Below are 18,093 nucleotides of genomic sequence, written 5' to 3'. Positions count from 1 at the left end.
GTTGGAAGCAGTTAGTCTGGGCTGGGAGAGAGAGAGAGACAAAGGAGGGGGCCAGGCCCCAGCTCTGGGGGCCCCTCGGGGCCTCCTCTCCCCAACATGGATTGGACTGGCTGTCTCTGCCTGCTGTACTGACTCCTCTGTATGATGCTGTGTCCTGTCGGCTAATAAACCTGCTGTTTTCCTGCTGAGTAAGAGACTCTCCTGCCTGAGGACAGGGTGCAGAGCTTGGGGGACCCCAGAACCCCATCACACTGGTGTCAGAAGTGGGATGTTCTGCACCCCGAGGATGGAGCATCCAGCAGTAAGTGACCAGGGGCCCTGGAAGAAGTGGGGCCTGCGAGACCCAGGTGTGCTGACGGGCAGTGAGGTGCAGTTTCCCAAGGCGGAGGGGCCTGCGGCCGAACCCAAGCAACTGCGGTCGTGGTCCTCGAGAGGGGGTGTCACACCCAAGGAGGGGTTACCCCTGGGAATCTGTTGGAGTCGGTCCCAGAAGGTGGAGGGGCCGAGAGCCCAACCCCCAGGAACAAGTGACCCCTGAGGAGGCTGACGCTGAATGAGTTCTTCCCAAGACAGGGTGCTCATGGTCCCTGACAGCGGGTGTCACACTGAAGAAGGGGTTCCGCTGGGAGTCTGTTGAAGTCGGTCCCAGAGGGCAGAGGGGCCTACGGCCTAACCCCGGGCAGCTTGTGACCCGCAAGAAGCCTGGCACACTGAAGGGATTCTTCCAGGAATCGTGGGGTGCAGAGGGCATCAGCCTGAGAGCCTGCAACCACGCTAAGCAACTCCGCTGTGAAGTGGCAGCACCTGGAAACTGAATCGAAATTAAAAAAGCTGGACAAGGCAGAGTGGATGTGCAGTGGCAGAGCTGAGGGTTAAGGAGAATCCTGCAGAGGTGAGCCCGGATCGGGGCAGGGAACCCTGGACTGCCTGGAGTTCTGAACCGAGTGGCCTGCCACAGCTCAAGGAGGGAAGGAGCGATTCCAACCCATCATCTACTAGTGGCCAAGACAGACCTGCGAAGAGTTTTCCAGGCCTGGGTCAAGGAAGGTTCCCTGTGTGTTTGTGCAGGAAAGCAGCTGATCCACTGGGTATGGCAAGTTGTCTGTGAAAGAAGCTGCTTCACCTTCTGTGTGTGTGTGGAGACCAGCCGGGGGGCTGGGACAAAGGAGAGAGTGTCTCCCATTGTCTGTCTGTGTTGAACAGCAGCAGCAGCCTGGGGAGAGAGCAGAGCCTGCGTTTGGAAAAGGTGCCAATGAGGAAACTAGCCCATTGTCTGAGGAGGATTCCTCAGCCTAGGGTGGCTGGAGAAGGATCCACCAGAAAAAAGCATTCCAGGTGTGTCTCTGAATCCAGCCATGGGGGCTGGAGCAGAGGGAATGGCTCTGGGATGGGCAGTGGTATCCCTGCTAAGGACACTGGTCCTTGGTGCAAGAAAAGTGCTTCTGCTTCTGGGGAAGTGAATCCTTTGCCTGAGCCTGTGGGGGCTCAAGATGGAGCCAGGATCCCAGAGCTGGATCTGAGGGCAGCTGAAGCCCAGATGGGAAGTGGGCCTACCTCTGTGTCTCTCAGGGGGGATGATGCTTTAACTTGGTCTAATCCAGTTAGTATCATCAGGGAATCCCAGAGACCAGATGATTCTGGTACTTGTTCTTTGCCTGATGCTGAGGTGTCACTGGGAGGGGTGAGAGGACTCTGTCCTACCAGAGTCATCCTCTCACCAGGACACAAGAACAGATGGGCAATGGAGTTACGCTGACTGATAAAGATAAAGGAGCTGGTAGCAGAAGGGAGGAAAGGGACCCTGACCTTCTGTCCGGTGGTACTGGCTGTCTGCCTGGAGGGGGATTACATGGGAATCTGCCTGATGGGCCAGAAGTGATCCTGGGTGTAGGTGAAACCCAGGAGCTGGTTGTGGCTCAAGGGAGCAGTGCCCCTGTGGAGCAAGACAGGGGTGAGTTGTTGTTTGGGGGAGCTCTTGAGGAAGAGAATTTCCCTGAAACTTTTCCTGACCCGTCTGTGGGGACTGCAGAAAATGGGAGTGAGGTGAAGGAGAGTGAACAGGAGAGGTGCTTGTCTGTAAGCACCAGAGCAACCCTTTGCCTGGGGAGAAGTTTGTTTCAGCTCCTGATGGCCAGGACCTGCCTGAGTGTGAAACCACTGGCTGTGCTCTGCAAGGGTCCAAAGCAGGCAGTGTGAAAGTTTCTCAGGAATTGGAAGTTGGTGCAAGTAAAGTAAAAACTATCAGGGAATGTGAGCAGCCCTGTGAGAACCAAGTGAAACGGCTGCACAGTCAATCTCTGTAGGATGCAGAAGAGGGCCAGCAATTCCCCATCTCCAGATGCTAGAAACACTTATATTCTCACACTGGACTCCAATTCTGATTCCATGGGGAGACAGTAGTTGGAGGTGGAAGGACAAAGGAGCTTTGGGCCTGGTGGGCCAATTAGGGATAAACAGGGATTCCTCCATGTGGATTCTGCGTCTGGGACTCACAAAACAACTTTTAGAAACCAGTTTGGTTTGCAAATTTCCAGGCTGGCTGGGAGCGGGAAGTCTCCCTGAAATCATCAATGGCCCAGCTCTTGTTAGAAGGGAGGGCACAGCCAGAAAGATCAAATTTCCACCCCAGGGGGCAAGAGAAAAAATTAGAACTTAATGGTGCTAAGAAAGGCCTCAGCCATTTATCCCCAAAATACCAAATTCTCAAGAATGTTGCACAAAGGTTGTGGTCTACCAAAGAGCAACGTAAATGTACAGTTGCAATGGGTTTGTTCTGTTACTCACGCTGACTGCTGTAACCAAGGGGTGCTGCTACCAAAAGCTGTAGAATTGTACCATGCACTAAAGGTTTGGAAAGAGCCATGTGACATGATGACATTGATGTAGAAGCATGAGTTGTATGTTGAAGGAGTCTGTAACTCTGAAATGTCACCATTGTTCTCTGTAACTAGTCTTGCAACCTCTCACATGAGAAGGAACATTCCAAACCTATTGTGTGGCATGGAAGGGGAAACTAAGGCACACAACCATTTTGGTGGTCTGGCTAAATGCCAAGGGTGGAAGCATTTGTACCTTCCTTTACTGAACTGTAACGGAATTCCAAACTTTGGCTGAAGCAGCTGTATGGGCTGGTGGTCAGACAGGGCAGGGCCCAGACCAAAAAAAAACTATTTAATCTGTTGGTGTTGCAGCATCTGTATGGGCTCTGCCTGCCCAATTTGAGAACGTGGCTGATGGACCAGAGACAGAAGCAGGGAGACCGACCAACCTGAGGGAACTAAAGGGACTTGCCCGGCTGCATCACATGAAAAGGGCCAATACCAAGCTCCTGAGTTGGAGCCTCCCCCAGCAGGATTATGACATGGAGGTGGTGCACATCAAGGGGAGCACTGAGGGTGCAGCCGATGCCCAATCACGAGGGAAGGGCCCCAAACTTCCCCAGGTCACTGGCTGAGTGACCCCGCTCAGTTCGGTCTGGAAGGGGGGAGAGATGTGATGGAGTGGGGGATACCTGTGTGTGTGTGAGTGGCTCACAGAGGGTGTGGGGCTCCTGCTGAGGGTAACCCTGACAACCAGGTAACACCTTTGTACTGCAGACAAAGGAGGAGGTGGAGCCTGAGGGGTTTGAATTGGAACTGGGAGTTGGAAGCAGTTAGTCTGGGCTGGGAGAGAGAGAGAGACAAAGGAGGGGGCCAGGCCCCAGCTCTGGGGGCCCCTCGGGGCCTCCTCTCCCCAACATGGATTGGACTGGCTGTCTCTGCCTGCTGTACTGACTCCTCTGTATGATGCTGTGTCCTGTCGGCTAATAAACCTGCTGTTTTCCTGCTGAGTAAGAGACTCTCCTGCCTGAGGACAGGGTGCAGAGCTTGGGGGACCCCAGAACCCCATCACAGGAATAGACTCCAGCAAGGAGCCGGCTCCAGTCCTTGTGAGTAAATCCACCAAGGGATCATCCCCCTGCCCCTCCCAGTGTCTGCACACGGCCAGCACCAAGTTTTGCCTGTCCCAGTAAGGTTTCATCATGTTCACATGATAGACCCGGTGGCTGTGGGCCCGGTTTGACAGTTCCACCACATAATTTACGTCATTTAGCTGTTTGACGACCTTGAAGGGCCCATCCCAGGCCGCTTGCAGCTTGTTTCGCCGCACAGGTATAAGGACCATCACTTGATCCCCGGTGGCATAGGCTCGGGCCCTGGCGTTACGGTTATACCAGACCTTTTGCTTCCTTTGGGCCATGGAGAGGTTCTCCCTGGCCAGGCCCATGAGCTTGGTGAGTTTTTCCCGGAAGGTCAGTACATACTGTACCACTGACTCCCCTTTAGGAGAGGCCGTCCCCTCCCACTCTTTTCTGAGCAAGTCCAAGGGTCCCCGTACCCTCCTTCCATACAGCAGCTCAAACGGGGAGAACCCCGTGGATTCCTGGGGCACCTCCCTGTATGCAAACAGCAGGTGGGGTAAGTACTTGTCCCAGTTATGGGGGTATTGATTCATGAAGGTTCTCAGCATCTGCTTTAGAGTCCCATTGAACCTCTCCACCGGCCCATTGGTCTGCGGGTGGTAGGCTGTGGCCCAGGTGTGCCGGACCCCACACTTGTCCCACAAGCTTTGCAGTAGGGCCGACATGAAGTTGGACCCCTGATCTGTGAGGACCTCCTTGGGGAACCCCACTTTGCTGAAAATGGACAGCAGTGCATCAGCCACGGTGTCAGCGTCGATAGAGGTTAAGGCCACTGCTTCTGGGTATCGCGTGGCAAAATTTACCACTACCAAAATATATTTCTTCCCCGAACGCGTTGCCTTGCTGAAGGGGCCCACTATGTTTATAGCCACTTTTTGGAAAGGCTCCTCTATGATGGGCAGTGGCCTCAAGGCAGCTTTCCCCTTGTCCCGGCTCTTCCCCACCCTCTGGCAGGGATCGCAGGACAGGCAATACAGACGGACAGCTGCAAAGATCCCTGGCCAGAAAATGTTCTGTAACAACCTTCTTCTGGTGCGGTGGATTCCCTGGTGTCCTGCGAGCGGGACATCATGGGCTAGGTACAGCAGCCTGCGCCGGTACTTTTGGGGAACCACCAGTTGCCTCTGGACCTTCCATGGCTCCGCTTTGCGTCTGGGAGCCCATTCCCGGTACAGGAATTCCTTTTCCCACAGGAATTTTTTCCTGCAGCCCTCCCCCAGCTGTGGAGCTGGGCTGAGACTGGCCAGTGCCCTCAGCTTCTGCAAGGAGGGGTCTCTCTGCTGCTCTGCCTGGAATTTTTCTGCTTGAGCAGGAGCGGATGCTACTTCCCCATCCCTGCCTGGCTCCAGCATCCCTGGCCTGTGAGATCTGGTTTTTGGGGGCCCCCTTTCTTTTAGGGTTGGCCCCTGTGGCTTTGGCTGGGCCTGTACCCCTGAATTTGGGGAGCGCACCCCTTGTTTTCTTTGGCTACGGGTCAGGACCAGGGCACGAGGGCGTTCACCTTGCCAGTTCTCCAGGTTAGCCCCCATTAGTACATCTGCCGGCAAATGGCTGTGCACGCCCACTTCCTTGGGGCCTTCCTTCTTCCCCCATTTCAGGTGCACCCTTGCCATGGGCACCTTGAAAGGGGTCCCATCAATTCCTGTTATTGTCAGGTGGGAATTGGGTATCATGCGGCCCGGTGCCACCACCCCGGGTCGGGCCAGCGTCACGTCAGCGCCTGTGTCCCAGAACCCCGTGACCTTTTTCCCGTCTACCTCGAGGTGTTTGAGACACTTGCTCCACAGAGGTAGCGCTGCCCCCACTCTGTAAACTGGCCTCTGAGCATTTGGTCCCCCTGAGGAACTGGTCTGTGGGGCGGATTCGGCCCAAGCCGAGTGCCCATTGTCAGCACCACCCGCCTTGGCCGCCAGCCCCTCTGACTTCTGGGACCCCACCCAGTTGACTCCATGACCCCCCGGCCTGCTCAACCTGTCTGGGAGCCTGGGGCACTGGGCTGCTCTATGCCCCTTTCGCCCACAGCGGTAACAGCCTGGGTCTTGTTGTGTCCCTCGGGCCGGCTGCTTTGTCCGGGCTCTGTTTGGCTCTCTGGGGCGTGGGTGGCTGGCCCCTCTTTCCTGGGCTTGCCCAAGAGGTGGTCCCCTCTGTCGTACAGTTAGGGACCGGTCTCTCTGAGATTCTCGGTTTTTCCAGGACTTCGTCTCCCTCCGGGACTCCCTCTCTCTCCGAGACTCCCTCTCTTTGTGGGGCTCACTTTCAAACCTGGCTCGGCTGTTTGTGAAGTCATCTGCCAGTTTCCCTGCATCATGTGAGTCCCCTGGCTTCCGGTCCACGAGCCACACCCTCAGGTCAGGTGCGCACATCTCGTAGAATCGCTCCACGACCGCCAGCTCGATCAGGTCCTCTACGGACTGGACTCCCATTCCGAACGCCCACTTCTGGTAGTATTGCTTCAGGTGGGCGGTTGTGTCTACATGGGTTTCCTCTGGCCTCTTCTGCGCCTCCTGGAACTTCTTTTTGTACATCTCCGGAGTCAGCCCGAACTTATGCAGCAGGGCCTGTTTGAACCGTTCATAGTCCCCAGGCTGCAGCCCCACCAGCTGGCTGAGCACCGCTGCGCCCTTCCGGCCCAGCAAGGGGGTGAGGTGCCGGAGCCACTCATCTGGGGGAACCTCATGCAACTCACAGGCTCGCTCGAAGGCGGTAAGGAACTCGTCCATGTCCCCTGGGTCCTGACACTGGGCCAGCACAAGCGTCTCCAAGTGACTGGCCACCCCGAGCCGTCTGGTCCTCTCCCCGCTTACCGCAGCTGGGGCCTCTTGGCGTCTCGCCTCTGCCATGGTTCGCTCATGCTCACGCTCTCGCTCTTTCTCCTTCCGTTCTCGTTCTTTCTCCTCCCGCTGTGTCTCTTGTAGCTGGCGCTCGTGCTCACGCTCTCTTTCTCGTTCCTGTCACTCATGCTCACGCTCTCTTTCCCGTTCCTGGCGCTCACGCTCTCTTTCCCGTTCCTGGTGCTCCAGTTCCTTTAATTTCACCTCAAGTTCCAGCCGTCGCAGCTCTGCGGTGGGGGACTCTGCCCGCGATGGACCACCGCTAGCTGAGCGCGACCTGGCGGGCACCGCGTCTGTCTGACGGCGTCGAGCCCCCGCTCCTGTCGGAGAATCCGAAATGCTTCCCGAGGCTGACCGGCCACTTTCTGCCGGGACAGGCTCTGCCCCCCCGGATCGGTCATTCTCTTCCAGCTGTGCAATCAGCTGGGCCTTGGTCGCCTTCCCCACGGTCAGGCCCCTCTCTCTGCACAGCCCCGCTAGCTCTGCCTTTAGGAGTCGGGTATAATTCATCTCCCCGCTATCTCCCGGGGTATCCACTCACCAGCAGCAGCTGCAGGAATGGCTCTGTTCTCCCTCTGACTCTTGTGAGACTCCTTCCTTCTCTGGTGCTCAGTCAGCCACTGCTGGGAGCTCATCCGTGGGTGCAGTGCATCCCACTTCTGACACCAGTGTGATGGGGTTCAGGGGTCCCCCTGCACTGCACCCCGCCCGCTGGCAGGAGAGACTCTCACTTAGCAGGCACAACAGCAGGTTTATTAGGCAACAGATGTCCAGTTTCTCACAGAAGCAACAGCATAGCCGCCAGAGACAGTCCTTCCAACCTGTCCTGGGGGGAAGACCCCGAGGGGTGCCCCTCTGGGGTGTAGCTTTCCCCCTCCTCTGGCTGGCTGCCTTTCAGCTCTCCCTTTTCCTCGCCTCTAACTGCCGCCCCCGATTCAAAACCCCAGCTCAGCTCCTCCCTGCTCTTTGTTTAGGCAGAGGTGTTATCTGCCAGTTGTAGCCCCAGGGTCATCCTTAGCCACTGGGAGCTGCTGCTTGCCTTGGACATCCAGCCTGACTCACACATGCACCCCCCCCCCACTCCATCACAGTCCCTAACGCGTGGGGCTGCCTGGTGCCCACAGGGGGTGAGATCGGCCTTGCTCGGTCCCTAACGCGTGCGGCTGCCTGGTCCCTACGGGGGGTGAGATCAGCCCTGTTCAGTCCCTAACGCGTGCGGCTGCCTGGTCCCCACGGGGGGTGAGATCGGCCTTGCTTGGTCCCTAACGCGTGGGGCTGCCTGGTCCCCACGGAGGGTGAGATCGGCCCTGCTCGGTCCCTAACGCGTGGGGCTGCCTGGTCCTCATGGGGGGTGAGATCGGCCCTGTTCGGTCCCTAACGCGTGGGGCTGCCTGGTCCCCACGGGGGGTGAGATCGGCCCTGCTCGGTCCCTAACGCATGCGGCTGCCTGGTCCTCATGGGGGGTGAGATCAGCCCTGTTCGGTCCCTAACGCGTGCGGCTGCCTGGTCCCTACGGGGGGTGAGATCGGCCTTGCTCGGTCCCTAACGCGTGCGGCTGCCTGGTCCCCACGGGGGGTGAGATCGGCCTTGCTCGGTCCCTAACGCATGGGGCTGCCTGGTCCCCACGGGGGGTGAGATCGGCCCTGCTCGGTCCCTAACGCGTGGGGCTGCCTGGTCCCCACGGGGGGTGAGATCGGCCTTGCTCGGTCCCTAACGCGTGCGGCTGCCTGGTCCCTACGGGGGGTGAGATCGGCCCTGCTCAGTCCCTAACGCGTGGGGCTGCCTGGTCCCCATGGGGGGTGAGATCAGCCTTGCTCGGTCCCTAACGCGTGCGGCTGCCTGGTCCCCACGGGGGGTGAGATCGGCCTTGCTCGGTCCCTAACGCGTGGGGCTGCCTGGTCCCTACGGGGGGTGAGATCAGCCCTGTTCGGTCCCTAACGCGTGCGGCTGCCTGGTCCCCACGGGGGGTGAGATCAGCCCTGTTCGGTCCCTAACGCGTGCGGCTGCCTGGTCCCCACGGGGGGTGAGATCGGCCCTGTTCGGTCCCTAACGCGTGGGGCTGCCAGGTCCCCACGGGGGGTGAGATCGGCCTTGCTCGGTCCCTAACGCGTGCGGCTGCCTGGTCCCCACGGGGGGTGAGATCGGCCTTGCTCGGTCCCTAACGCGTGCGGCTGCCTGGTCCCTACGGGGGGTGAGATCGGCCTTGCTCGGTCCCTAACGCATGGGGCTGCCTGGTCCCCACGGGGGGTGAGATCGGCCCTGTTCGGTCCCTAACGCGTGCGGCTGCCTGGTCCCTATGGGGGGGTGAGATCGGCCCTGTTCGGTCCCTAACGCGTGCGGCTGCCTGGTCTCTACGGGGGGTGAGATCGGCCCTGTTCGGTCCCTAACGCGTGCGGCTGCCTGGTCCCCACGGGGGGTGAGATCGGCCCTGCTCAGTCCTGAACACGTGGGACTGCCTGGTCCCCACGGGGGGTGAGATCGGCCTTGCTCGGTCCCTAACACGTGGGGCTGCCTGGTCCCCACGGGGGGTGAGATCGGCCTTGCTCGGTCCCTAACGCGTGGGGCTGCCTGGTCCCCACGGGGGGTGAGATCGGCCTTGCTCGGTCCCTAATGCGTGCGGCTGCCTGGTCCCCACGGGGGGTGAGATCGGCTTTGCTCGGTCCCTAACGCGTGCGGCTGCCTGGTCCCTACGGGGGGTGAGATCGGCCCTGCTCAGTCCCTAACGCGTGGGGCTGCCTGGTCCCCACGGGGGGTGAGATCGGCTTTGCTCGGTCCCTAACGCGTGCGGCTGCCTGGTCCCTACGAGGGGTGAGATCGGCCCTGCTCAGTCCCTAACGCGTGCGGCTGCCTGGTCCCTACGGGGGGTGAGATCGGCCCGGGTCGGTCCCTAACGCGTGCGGCTGCCTGGTCCCTACGGGGGGTGAGATCGGCCCGGGTCGGTCCCTAACGCGTGCGGCTGCCTGGTCCCCACGGGGGGTGAGATCGGCCTTGTTCGGTCCCTAACGCGTGCGGCTGCCTGGTCCCTACGGGGGGTGAGATCGGCCCTGCTCAGTCCCTAACGCGTGCGGCTGCCTGGTCCCTACGAGGGGTGAGATCGGCCCTGCTCAGTCCCTAACGCGTGCGGCTGCCTGGTCCCTACGGGGGGTGAGATCGGCCCGGGTCGGTCCCTAACGCGTGCGGCTGCCTGGTCCCTACGGGGGGTGAGATCGGCCCGGGTCGGTCCCTAACGCGTGCGGCTGCCTGGTCCCCACGGGGGGTGAGATCGGCTTTGCTCAGTCCCTAACGCGTGCGGCTGCCAGGTCCCTACGGGGGGTGAGATCGGCCCTGCTCAGTCCCTAACGCGTGCGGCTGCCTGGTCCCTACGAGGGGTGAGATCGGCCCTGCTCAGTCCCTAACGCGTGCGGCTGCCTGGTCCCTACGGGGGGTGAGATCGGCCCGGGTCGGTCCCTAACGCGTGCGGCTGCCTGGTCCCCACGGGGGGTGAGATCGGCCTTGCTCGGTCCCTAACGCGTGGGGCTGCCTGGTGCCCACGGGGGGTGAGATCGGCTTTGCTCGGTCCCTAACGCGTGGGGCTGCCTGGTCCCCACGGGGGGTGAGATCGGCCTTGCTCGGTCCCTAACGCGTGCGGCTGCCTGGTCCCTACGAGGGGTGAGATCGGCTTTGCTCGGTCCCTAACGCGTGCGGCTGCCTGGTCCCCACGGGGGGTGAGATCGGCCCGGGTCGGTCCCTAACGTGTGGGGCTGCCTGGTCCCCACGGGGGGTGAGATCGGCCCGGGTCGGTCCCTAACGCGTGCGGCTGCCTGGTCCCCACGGGGGGTGAGATCGGCCCGGGTCGGTCCCTAACGCGTGCGGCTGCCTGGTCCCCACGGGGGGTGAGATCGGCCCGGGTCGGTCCCTAACGCGTGCGGCTGCCTGGTCCCCACGGGGGGTGAGATCGGCCCTGCTCGGTCCCTAACGCGTGCGGCTGCCTGGTCCCCACGGGGGGTGAGATCGGCCCGGGTCGGTCCCTAACGCGTGCGGCTGCCTGGTCCCCACGGGGGGTGAGATCGGCCCGGGTCAGTCCCTAACGCGTGCGGCTGCCTGGTCCCCACGGGGGGTGAGATCGGCCCTGCTCAGTCCCTAACGCGTGCGGCTGCCTGGTCCCTACGGGGGGTGAGATCGGCCCTGCTCGGTCCCTAACGCGTGCGGCTGCCTGGTCCCCACGGGGGGTGAGATCGGCCCTGCTCGGTCCCTAACGCGTGGGGCTGCCTGGTCCCCACGGGGGGTGAGATCGGCCCGGGTCGGTCCCTAGTGTTGTCTTTGATCTCGCCGCTCCCGCAGCGGGTCTGGGTTTCAAGGGTGAGCCCTTGGCTACGTCCCTCTCTGTAGACGTGCCGTGGGAAAGCAGCCTTAGCAAGGGACCTGCTGGCCCTGGCGCCGAAGGCTTTCCAAGCGGTGCGAGGCCTGGGAATGGGCCAGCTGCTGCGGGAGAGGGGCTGGAGAGGGAGGAACACGGGCAGGAGCAGAGTCCAGCCCAGTGGCTGCCAACCGGTCACAAGCCAGGGCCCTGCCTCTGGGCTTGCAGTAGAGCAAAGGCTGATGTCCCTGGTGGGGCTGCAAGCAGCTCGGGGGACTGACCCGGGGCCTAGCGGGGCTCTGGCTTTTCCTCCAGCCTGGCCCCAGCAGGGCACTTCCCATCAGAGTCAATGGCAGAGGAGGGTGCGCAGCTCCCCCCAGACACAGCATCATGTCAGCACAGGGTCCCGCTTTGGACTGGTTACTGCTGCTCGCTGGGCCCGTGGTCCCCCCCGTACGCTGGGCGCTTGGCAGCCGCCCCGGGGAGATCTGGGTGCTGCCCAGCTGCTCTGCCACAGCAGCCGCCAGCCTGTGTCTCCAGGGCGGTGCACGGCTGCCGGGGCTGGGGCACACAGCAAGCTCTACTCTGCACAAGGGGGAACTAAAGGGGGCGCGGCTGTGGCCCCACCTGTGCGGGGCTGCGGCAGCCGAGGGCAGGGTCCGGAGCTGCGCTCTGGCCGGGGGCTGGAGGGAGCAGCCCGGCTTTGCTTGCGAGGGGCGGGGGGCGAACTGCGCTTCTCCCTTTCGCTCCGCCCGTAAGTTCGCGTTTGGCTGCTGTCTGCGGACCGGGACAGATTCTCCCCCTCTCCGGCGCTGAACTCCGCACCCAGCGCCCCAGCTACCGCCGCGCCCGCAGCACGTCCCCGGGCGGCTGGCAGGGCAGCGGGGGCCGCGGCGGGAGAGGGGGTTGCCCTGGCTCGAGCCGCCCGCGGCCGGGCTGGGTTCGCAGCAGCGCAGCGGCGGTGCCGGCTCCCCGTGTCCCGTCGCGGTGACCAGGCTGCTGCAGCCGGAGCCGGGAGCGAACCGGGCGCTCGACAAGCGCCATGTCACTGCCCGGGGCTGCCCGGGTAGCACCAGCGGCTCCGGCTGCCGCTCCCACCCGCGGCCTCGTCTCAAGCGGCGCGGGGCTCGTGCGCCCGGGCAGGCCCCCGAGGCTGGCTCCGCTGCAAGTCACCGGCTCTCGGCGCGCCCGGCCCCGGCCCCGGCCCCGGCCCCGGCGCGCTGTAGCCCCGTGGGAAGGGGGGGCTCGGGCGGGGGCCGGCCAGGCTGGCAGCAGGGGAGCGCTCAGGATGCGCCTTGGCTGCGGCTCGCTGCGCCCGGGGCGTGTGCCGGGAGCCTCCGCTTCCTTCGTCCTGATCGCCCCGGGCAGGGGTAACACTGCACGGGGCGGGGGGTGGGGGGTGGCGGGGGATCTCGCTGCACTGGGGGGGGCGGGACGCCGGGGGGGGCTGGGGGGATCTCGCTGCACGGGGGGGGCGGGGCGCCGGGGGGGCCGGGGGGATCTCGCTGCACGGGGAGGGGGGGCGGGACGCCGGGGGGCCTGGGGGGATCTCGCTGCACGGGGGGTGGGGGCGGGACGCCGGGGGGGCTAGGGGGATCTCGCTGCACGGGGGGGGCGGGACGCCGGGGGGCTGGGGGGATCTCGCTGCACGGGGAGGGGGGGCGGGACGCCGGGGGGCCTGGGGGGATCTCGCTGCACGGGGGGTGGGGGCGGGACGCCGGGGGGGCTAGGGGGATCTCGCTGCACGGGGGGGGCGGGACGCCGGGGGGCTGGGGGGATCTCGCTGCACGGGGAGGGGGGGCGGGACGCCGGGGGGGGCTGGGGGGATCTCGCTGCACGGGGAGGGGGGGCGGGACGCCGGGGGGGCCGGGGGGATCTCGCTGCACGGGGGGGGCGGGACGCCGGGGGGGCTGGGGGGATCTCGCTGCACGGGGAGGGGCGGCGGGACGCCGGGGGGGCTGGGGGGATCTCGCTGCACGGGGGGGGCGGGACGCCGGGGGGGCTGGGGGGATCTCGCTGCACGGGGGCTGGACGCCGGCCCTTCCCGGGCGCTGCTGGCAGAGGCGCCTCCCCCCGCCGAAGCGGGGAGCTGCGTGCGGAGGCGCTCCAGGGGCCGGGCCCGGGCTGAACGGGGCTGGGGGCTGCAGAGCTCGGAGCAAGGACGGGCGTCCGGCTCGTCTGCCCGGAGCTCCCCGGCGGCGGGGCCGGGCGGGGCCGGGAGCGGGATTCAGCACCGCGCTGCTGCGCTCGGCTGCTGGACAGTTCCCGGGGCGCGCCGCCTGCCCCGCCGGCCCCTCCTGCGCCGCAGCCCCGGGGAGGCGCCGCCGGGCCGCGCACCGAGAGCCGAGGCGGGCCCAGGCCGCGGCCCGGGAACATCTGCCCGGGCACCCCGGCAGCCTCCCGCTCTGCGCGGGGCAGCGCTCGGCCCCGCCAGCCGCAGTGCAAGCCCGGCTCTGGCGCGGTGGGGCGGCTGTGGGCGGGCTGTTGCACTATGGAGCAGTGGTGCAGGTGTGTGCAGCGGGTGTGCACCCCAGGGCTGTTGCACAAGTGCCCTATGGAGCAGTGGTGCAGGTGTGTGGAATAGTTGTGCACCCAGGGCTGTTGCACTAGTGCACTATGGAGCAGTGGTACAGGTGTGTGCGGTGGGTGTGCACCCCAGGGTGGTACACTATGGAGCAGTGGTGCAGTTGTGTGCAGTAGTTGTGCACCCCAGGGCTGTTGCAGTGGTGCAGGTGTGTGTGTGGTGGGTGTGCACCCCAGGGCTGTTGCACTAGTGCACTATGGGGCAGTGGTGCAGGTGTGTGCGGTGGGTATTCACTCCAGGGCTGTCGCACTAGTGCACTATGGAGCACTGGTGCAGGTGTGTGTGGTGGGTGTGCACCCCAGGGCTGTTGCACTAGTGCACTATGGAGCAGTGGTGCAGGTGTGTGCAGTGGATGTGCACCACAGGGCTGTCACACAAGTGCACTATGGAGCAGTGGTGCAGGTGTGTGTGGTGGGTGTGCACCCCAGGGCTATTGCACTAGTGCACTATGGAGCAGTGGTGCGGTTGTGTGCAGTGGGTGTGCACCCCAGGGCTGTTGCACTAGTGCACTATGGAGCAGTGGTGCAGGTGTGTGCAGTGGTTGTGCACCCCAGGGCTGTTGCAGTAGTGCACTATGGAGCAGTGGTGTGGTTGTGTGCAGTGGGTGTGCACCCCAGGGCTGTTGCACTAGTGCACTATGGAGCAGTGGTGCAGGTGTGTGCAGTGGTTGTGCACCCCAGGGCTGTTGCACTAGCGCATTACGCTGGCAGGACACAGAAATACACAGTGAGGGGGTCATATGGGTGCATGTGCCTGGCACTAGGAGATTTAGCGGACAGGCAATGGTCGGGAGGTCCTGGGGTGTTGCCCCTCCCCTCCTCCAGTTACACATGACATTCTGCTGGCCTGTGGAAGGCCCCGAGCCTGGCTCCGGGGCAGGAAGGAGGCAATGTGCTTGCAGAGGTGGCAGAGTCCTCGGCTCCAGCAGACCAGTCCCTTCCCAGGAGTCAGGGCGGAGCGTGCTTTCCAGGGAGCCCGCGGAATGACAGAGGCTTGCAGCCCTGTGTGCGTTACCCACATGGAGCTGCCCCAGGGCTGGCAGGGGTGGACCAGCACAGCAAACCTTTCCAAGTCTAGCATCACCCTGCCCCCGCCAGCCCAGGCTCAGAGTGTGGCTGAGCGCAGCTCAGCTGTGAGGGCAATACACAAATGGACTCTAGCAGCAGTGTTGTGCAGTATCCGTGCATCAGAAGCTGGGCTGTCTGGCTGCAACGGGGTTCCCCCTCTGTGCTCCCCACAATAGCTGTAGGGGGCGAGGGACCTGGGGATACCTTTCCACTCTCCAGCACTCAGATCGCTGCCAGGAGGGCGCCAGCAGACAGATGCGGAAGGCACGGAAGATCCAAGCCGGGCAGCCTAGCATAGGTTCACTAGGGTAGCCCGTCCTCATAGAGACGTAGCTTCCTGCAGGACAGGCGTGCTTGTGTGGGCACAGCTTCCCCCGGCCCCCCTGCAGTGAGCTAACTCCTGGCCTAACTGCACGTGAGCCCTGGGGAAATGGCATTTCTGGGGATACAGACGCCACTGGCAGTCCTTGTAGTCACGCTGCCTTCTCCCCAAGTCCTGGCCTGGTGCTGGGTGTCTATCTGGAGAGCCGAAGGCAGGAGGAGGGGAGGAAATGGCAGGCTGTGGCCCAGCTTTGCAGTGTCTGGGGCCCTCAGCGAATGGCTGCCCAGCTGGCTCTGTTCAACCCTCCTGTGTTCACCCACCGCCGCCGCCTTTGGTACGGGAGGCAGCGATGGGAATCTGGCTGGCGCCCCTGCTGGGGGCTTTAGGAGCTACTTAACCCCCTGCATTCTCACCTGGCCTGGGAGGTGCTGCAGCGATTGAAAGCTTGCCGGGGCGCAGGAGGGAGCAGGCGCGGTGCAGCGCAACTGGATGGCGAGGAAACGCCAGGCAAGCTCCGAGTTAGGGTCAGGAAAGTGACCTGGGCTGGTGCGGCCCACCACAGTGCAGGCAGTGCAGGGCCCTCGGTGGGGATCTTGGGCGTTCCCTGATGCCCTGTGCAACCCAGGGTGGCTCGGTCGGCTGGCCAGCACAGAGGAAGTGAATCGCTGCGAGTTGGCACAGGCTCTGGGCGCACACTGCGGGAGCTTGGGCACGACCGTGGTGAACGTGATTCATATTTCTCAGCCTTAGCTCTTGTGCGCTGGTTTTGGGCACAGCTCTCAAAGCGCTATGCTGAGGGAGGGCAGTACCTCACCCCGGTCTACAGAGGTCACAGAGCTGTTCTGCGCTGGAGCCGGGAAAAGGCCCAGAGCTGTGACTCCCGGCCCAGGACAGCCCCCTCCCTCCTTTCGAGCTCCCGCAGACCCCAGCCTGCCCACGGTTTCCCTGGGGGACGGGGTGTGGGAGTCACAGCTTCTCTGCTTGTTGTTTAGGGGCATCTCGGAGACTGCAGCTCCGGCAAGGATGGAGCCCCGGCGCCTCCTGTGGCTGCTGCTCAGCGCCTGCGTGTTCGGCCTGTCCCAGACGCTCAACCCCTTTGCGGTGCAGCAGACGGCCCCTGACCCCTGCTACGATGAGAGCGGCGCCCCGCGGCGCTGCATCCCCGAGTTCGTCAACGCCGCCTTTGGGAAGGACGTGCAGGCCTCCAGCACCTGCGGGAGGCCTCCCACGCGGCACTGCGACGCCGCCGACCCCCGCAAAGCCCACCCCGCCTCCTACCTCACCGACCTCAACACCGCCGCCAACATGACGTGCTGGCGCTCCGAGAGCCTGCACCACTCCCCGCAGAACGTCACGCTCACCCTCTCCCTGGGCAAGAAGTTCGAGGTGATCTACGTCAGCCTGCAGTTCTGCTCCCCCCGCCCCGAGTCGGCCGCTATCTTCAAGTCCATGGACTACGGCAAGACCTGGGTGCCTTACCAGTACTACTCCTCCCAGTGCCGGAAGATCTACGGCAAGCCCAACAAGGCCAGCGTCACCAAGCAGAACGAGCAGGAGGCGCTGTGCACCGACGGCCACACGGATCTGTACCCGCTCACGGGGGGCCTCATCGCCTTCAGCACGCTGGATGGCCGCCCCTCGGCCCAGGACTTTGACAACAGCCCAGTGCTGCAGGACTGGGTGACGGCGACCGACATCCGGGTCGTGTTCAGCCGCCCCCACCTCTTCCGGGAGCACGAGGAGGAGCTGGACGGCAGGCCCGGCTCGGCCTCCTACTACTACGCGGTGGGGGAGTTCCAGGTGGGGGGGCGCTGCAAGTGCAACGGGCACGCCTCCCGCTGCATGCGGGACAAGGAGGGCAAGCTGGTGTGCGACTGCAAACACAGCACCGAGGGCCCCGAGTGCGACCGCTGCAAGCCCTTCCACTACGACCGCCCCTGGCAGAGGGCCAACGCCAGGGAGGCCAACGAGTGTCTAGGTCAGTGCCGGGAGCGCGCGCTGGGGACGGGGGGGGTTCCGTTGGCACCGCTGGCTGCAGTGTCTCCTGCTGCCACGAGGAACAGGTCTGTCTGTCTGTCCGTCCGTCCGGGGCTCTGTCGGCGCTGCAACACGCCTGCTCTAGCTACGGAGGATAAGACCAGTAGGACACGGGGGCTGTGGGGGCTCAGGACCCTGGTACTTACTCCAGCTGCTTCACTGTTGCTGTTCATCAGCTCCTGCCAGCTGGATCAAGGCCAGCCCAGGCATGGTTGCATGTGCCACAGCCCCCAAGCTAGCCACAGGACAGCCAGCCGCTCCCTCACGCCCCTGCCCAGGGCCTCCCCTCCTTCTGAGCAGTCGGGGTGACTCGGGCCTGGAGTTCTGCTTCTTGGAGCAATGACTCCCTGCGTGAGCACAGCGCTCGCGTTCTCCTAGGCGGTGTCGGACAGGTTAAAATCCCCTCGGCCCCGCACACCTGCTAGAGCCACACCTACAGTTCACTCCTAGCCTTAACCTTTGTCGAGGCTTGGAAGAGCTCGAGGAACTCCTTGGCTAGGATTCCTTCGAGCGGCGACTTTGCATCTGCTATGAACCAGCCAGATGCGAATGCACCCGGGGAAGTGGCGGTTATGATTTATGGTTCGCACGGTGCCATAAATGTCAAGCCCAGCACTTTACAGCACAATGAAAAATTGATCAGGGCCTGCTGCAGCTCTCGTGTGCCCGGTGTGTGAATGAGGGGTTCCTCCCGTGTGACAGTGGATTACTCCAATGTAACTCTGCTGTAAGTGAAATCAGAATTGCAGCCTGAGACTCGCAGGCGAGACAGAAGGGAAGGAGGAAAGAGAAAGCCGGACGCGTATGCAGCCCCTTGGGAGGCATTGGAATATGCCCGGAGGATGCTGGGGAGGCTTGTGAGGATTTTTAATGTTTCACGTGCTGTGTGGTTGTCCCTGTTGAGAGCAGCAGCGCCAGGGGACTTCTGTCCCAGCTGGAACGCTCCAAAGTGGGC

General features: G+C 63.4%; 1 protein-coding gene across 5 annotated transcripts in view; it reads left to right on the top strand.

Annotated features, from left to right (window-relative positions):
• Window positions 1-18,093, top strand: part of NTN3 (netrin 3) — a 74,968-nt gene that overhangs the window by 15,163 nt on the left and 41,712 nt on the right. For 4 of the 5 annotated variants that reach the window (XM_075010558.1, XM_075010557.1, XM_075010559.1 and 1 more), the window contains one exon: window positions 16,094-17,079. In XM_075010558.1, the coding sequence (XP_074866659.1) occupies window positions 16,125-17,079 (955 nt within the window). In that variant the 5' untranslated portion in view covers window positions 16,094-16,124. Of the gene's footprint in view, window positions 1-11,777; window positions 11,883-16,093; window positions 17,080-18,093 lie in introns of those variants that run through there. The other variant, XM_075010560.1, reaches the window with a different exon arrangement.

This window comes from Carettochelys insculpta, chromosome 16 (assembly GCF_033958435.1).
Source record: "Carettochelys insculpta isolate YL-2023 chromosome 16, ASM3395843v1, whole genome shotgun sequence".
NCBI lineage: Eukaryota > Metazoa > Chordata > Testudines > Carettochelyidae > Carettochelys > Carettochelys insculpta.
Note: the sequence above shows the minus strand (reverse complement) of the source record. Positions and strands in the feature narration are given on the sequence as shown.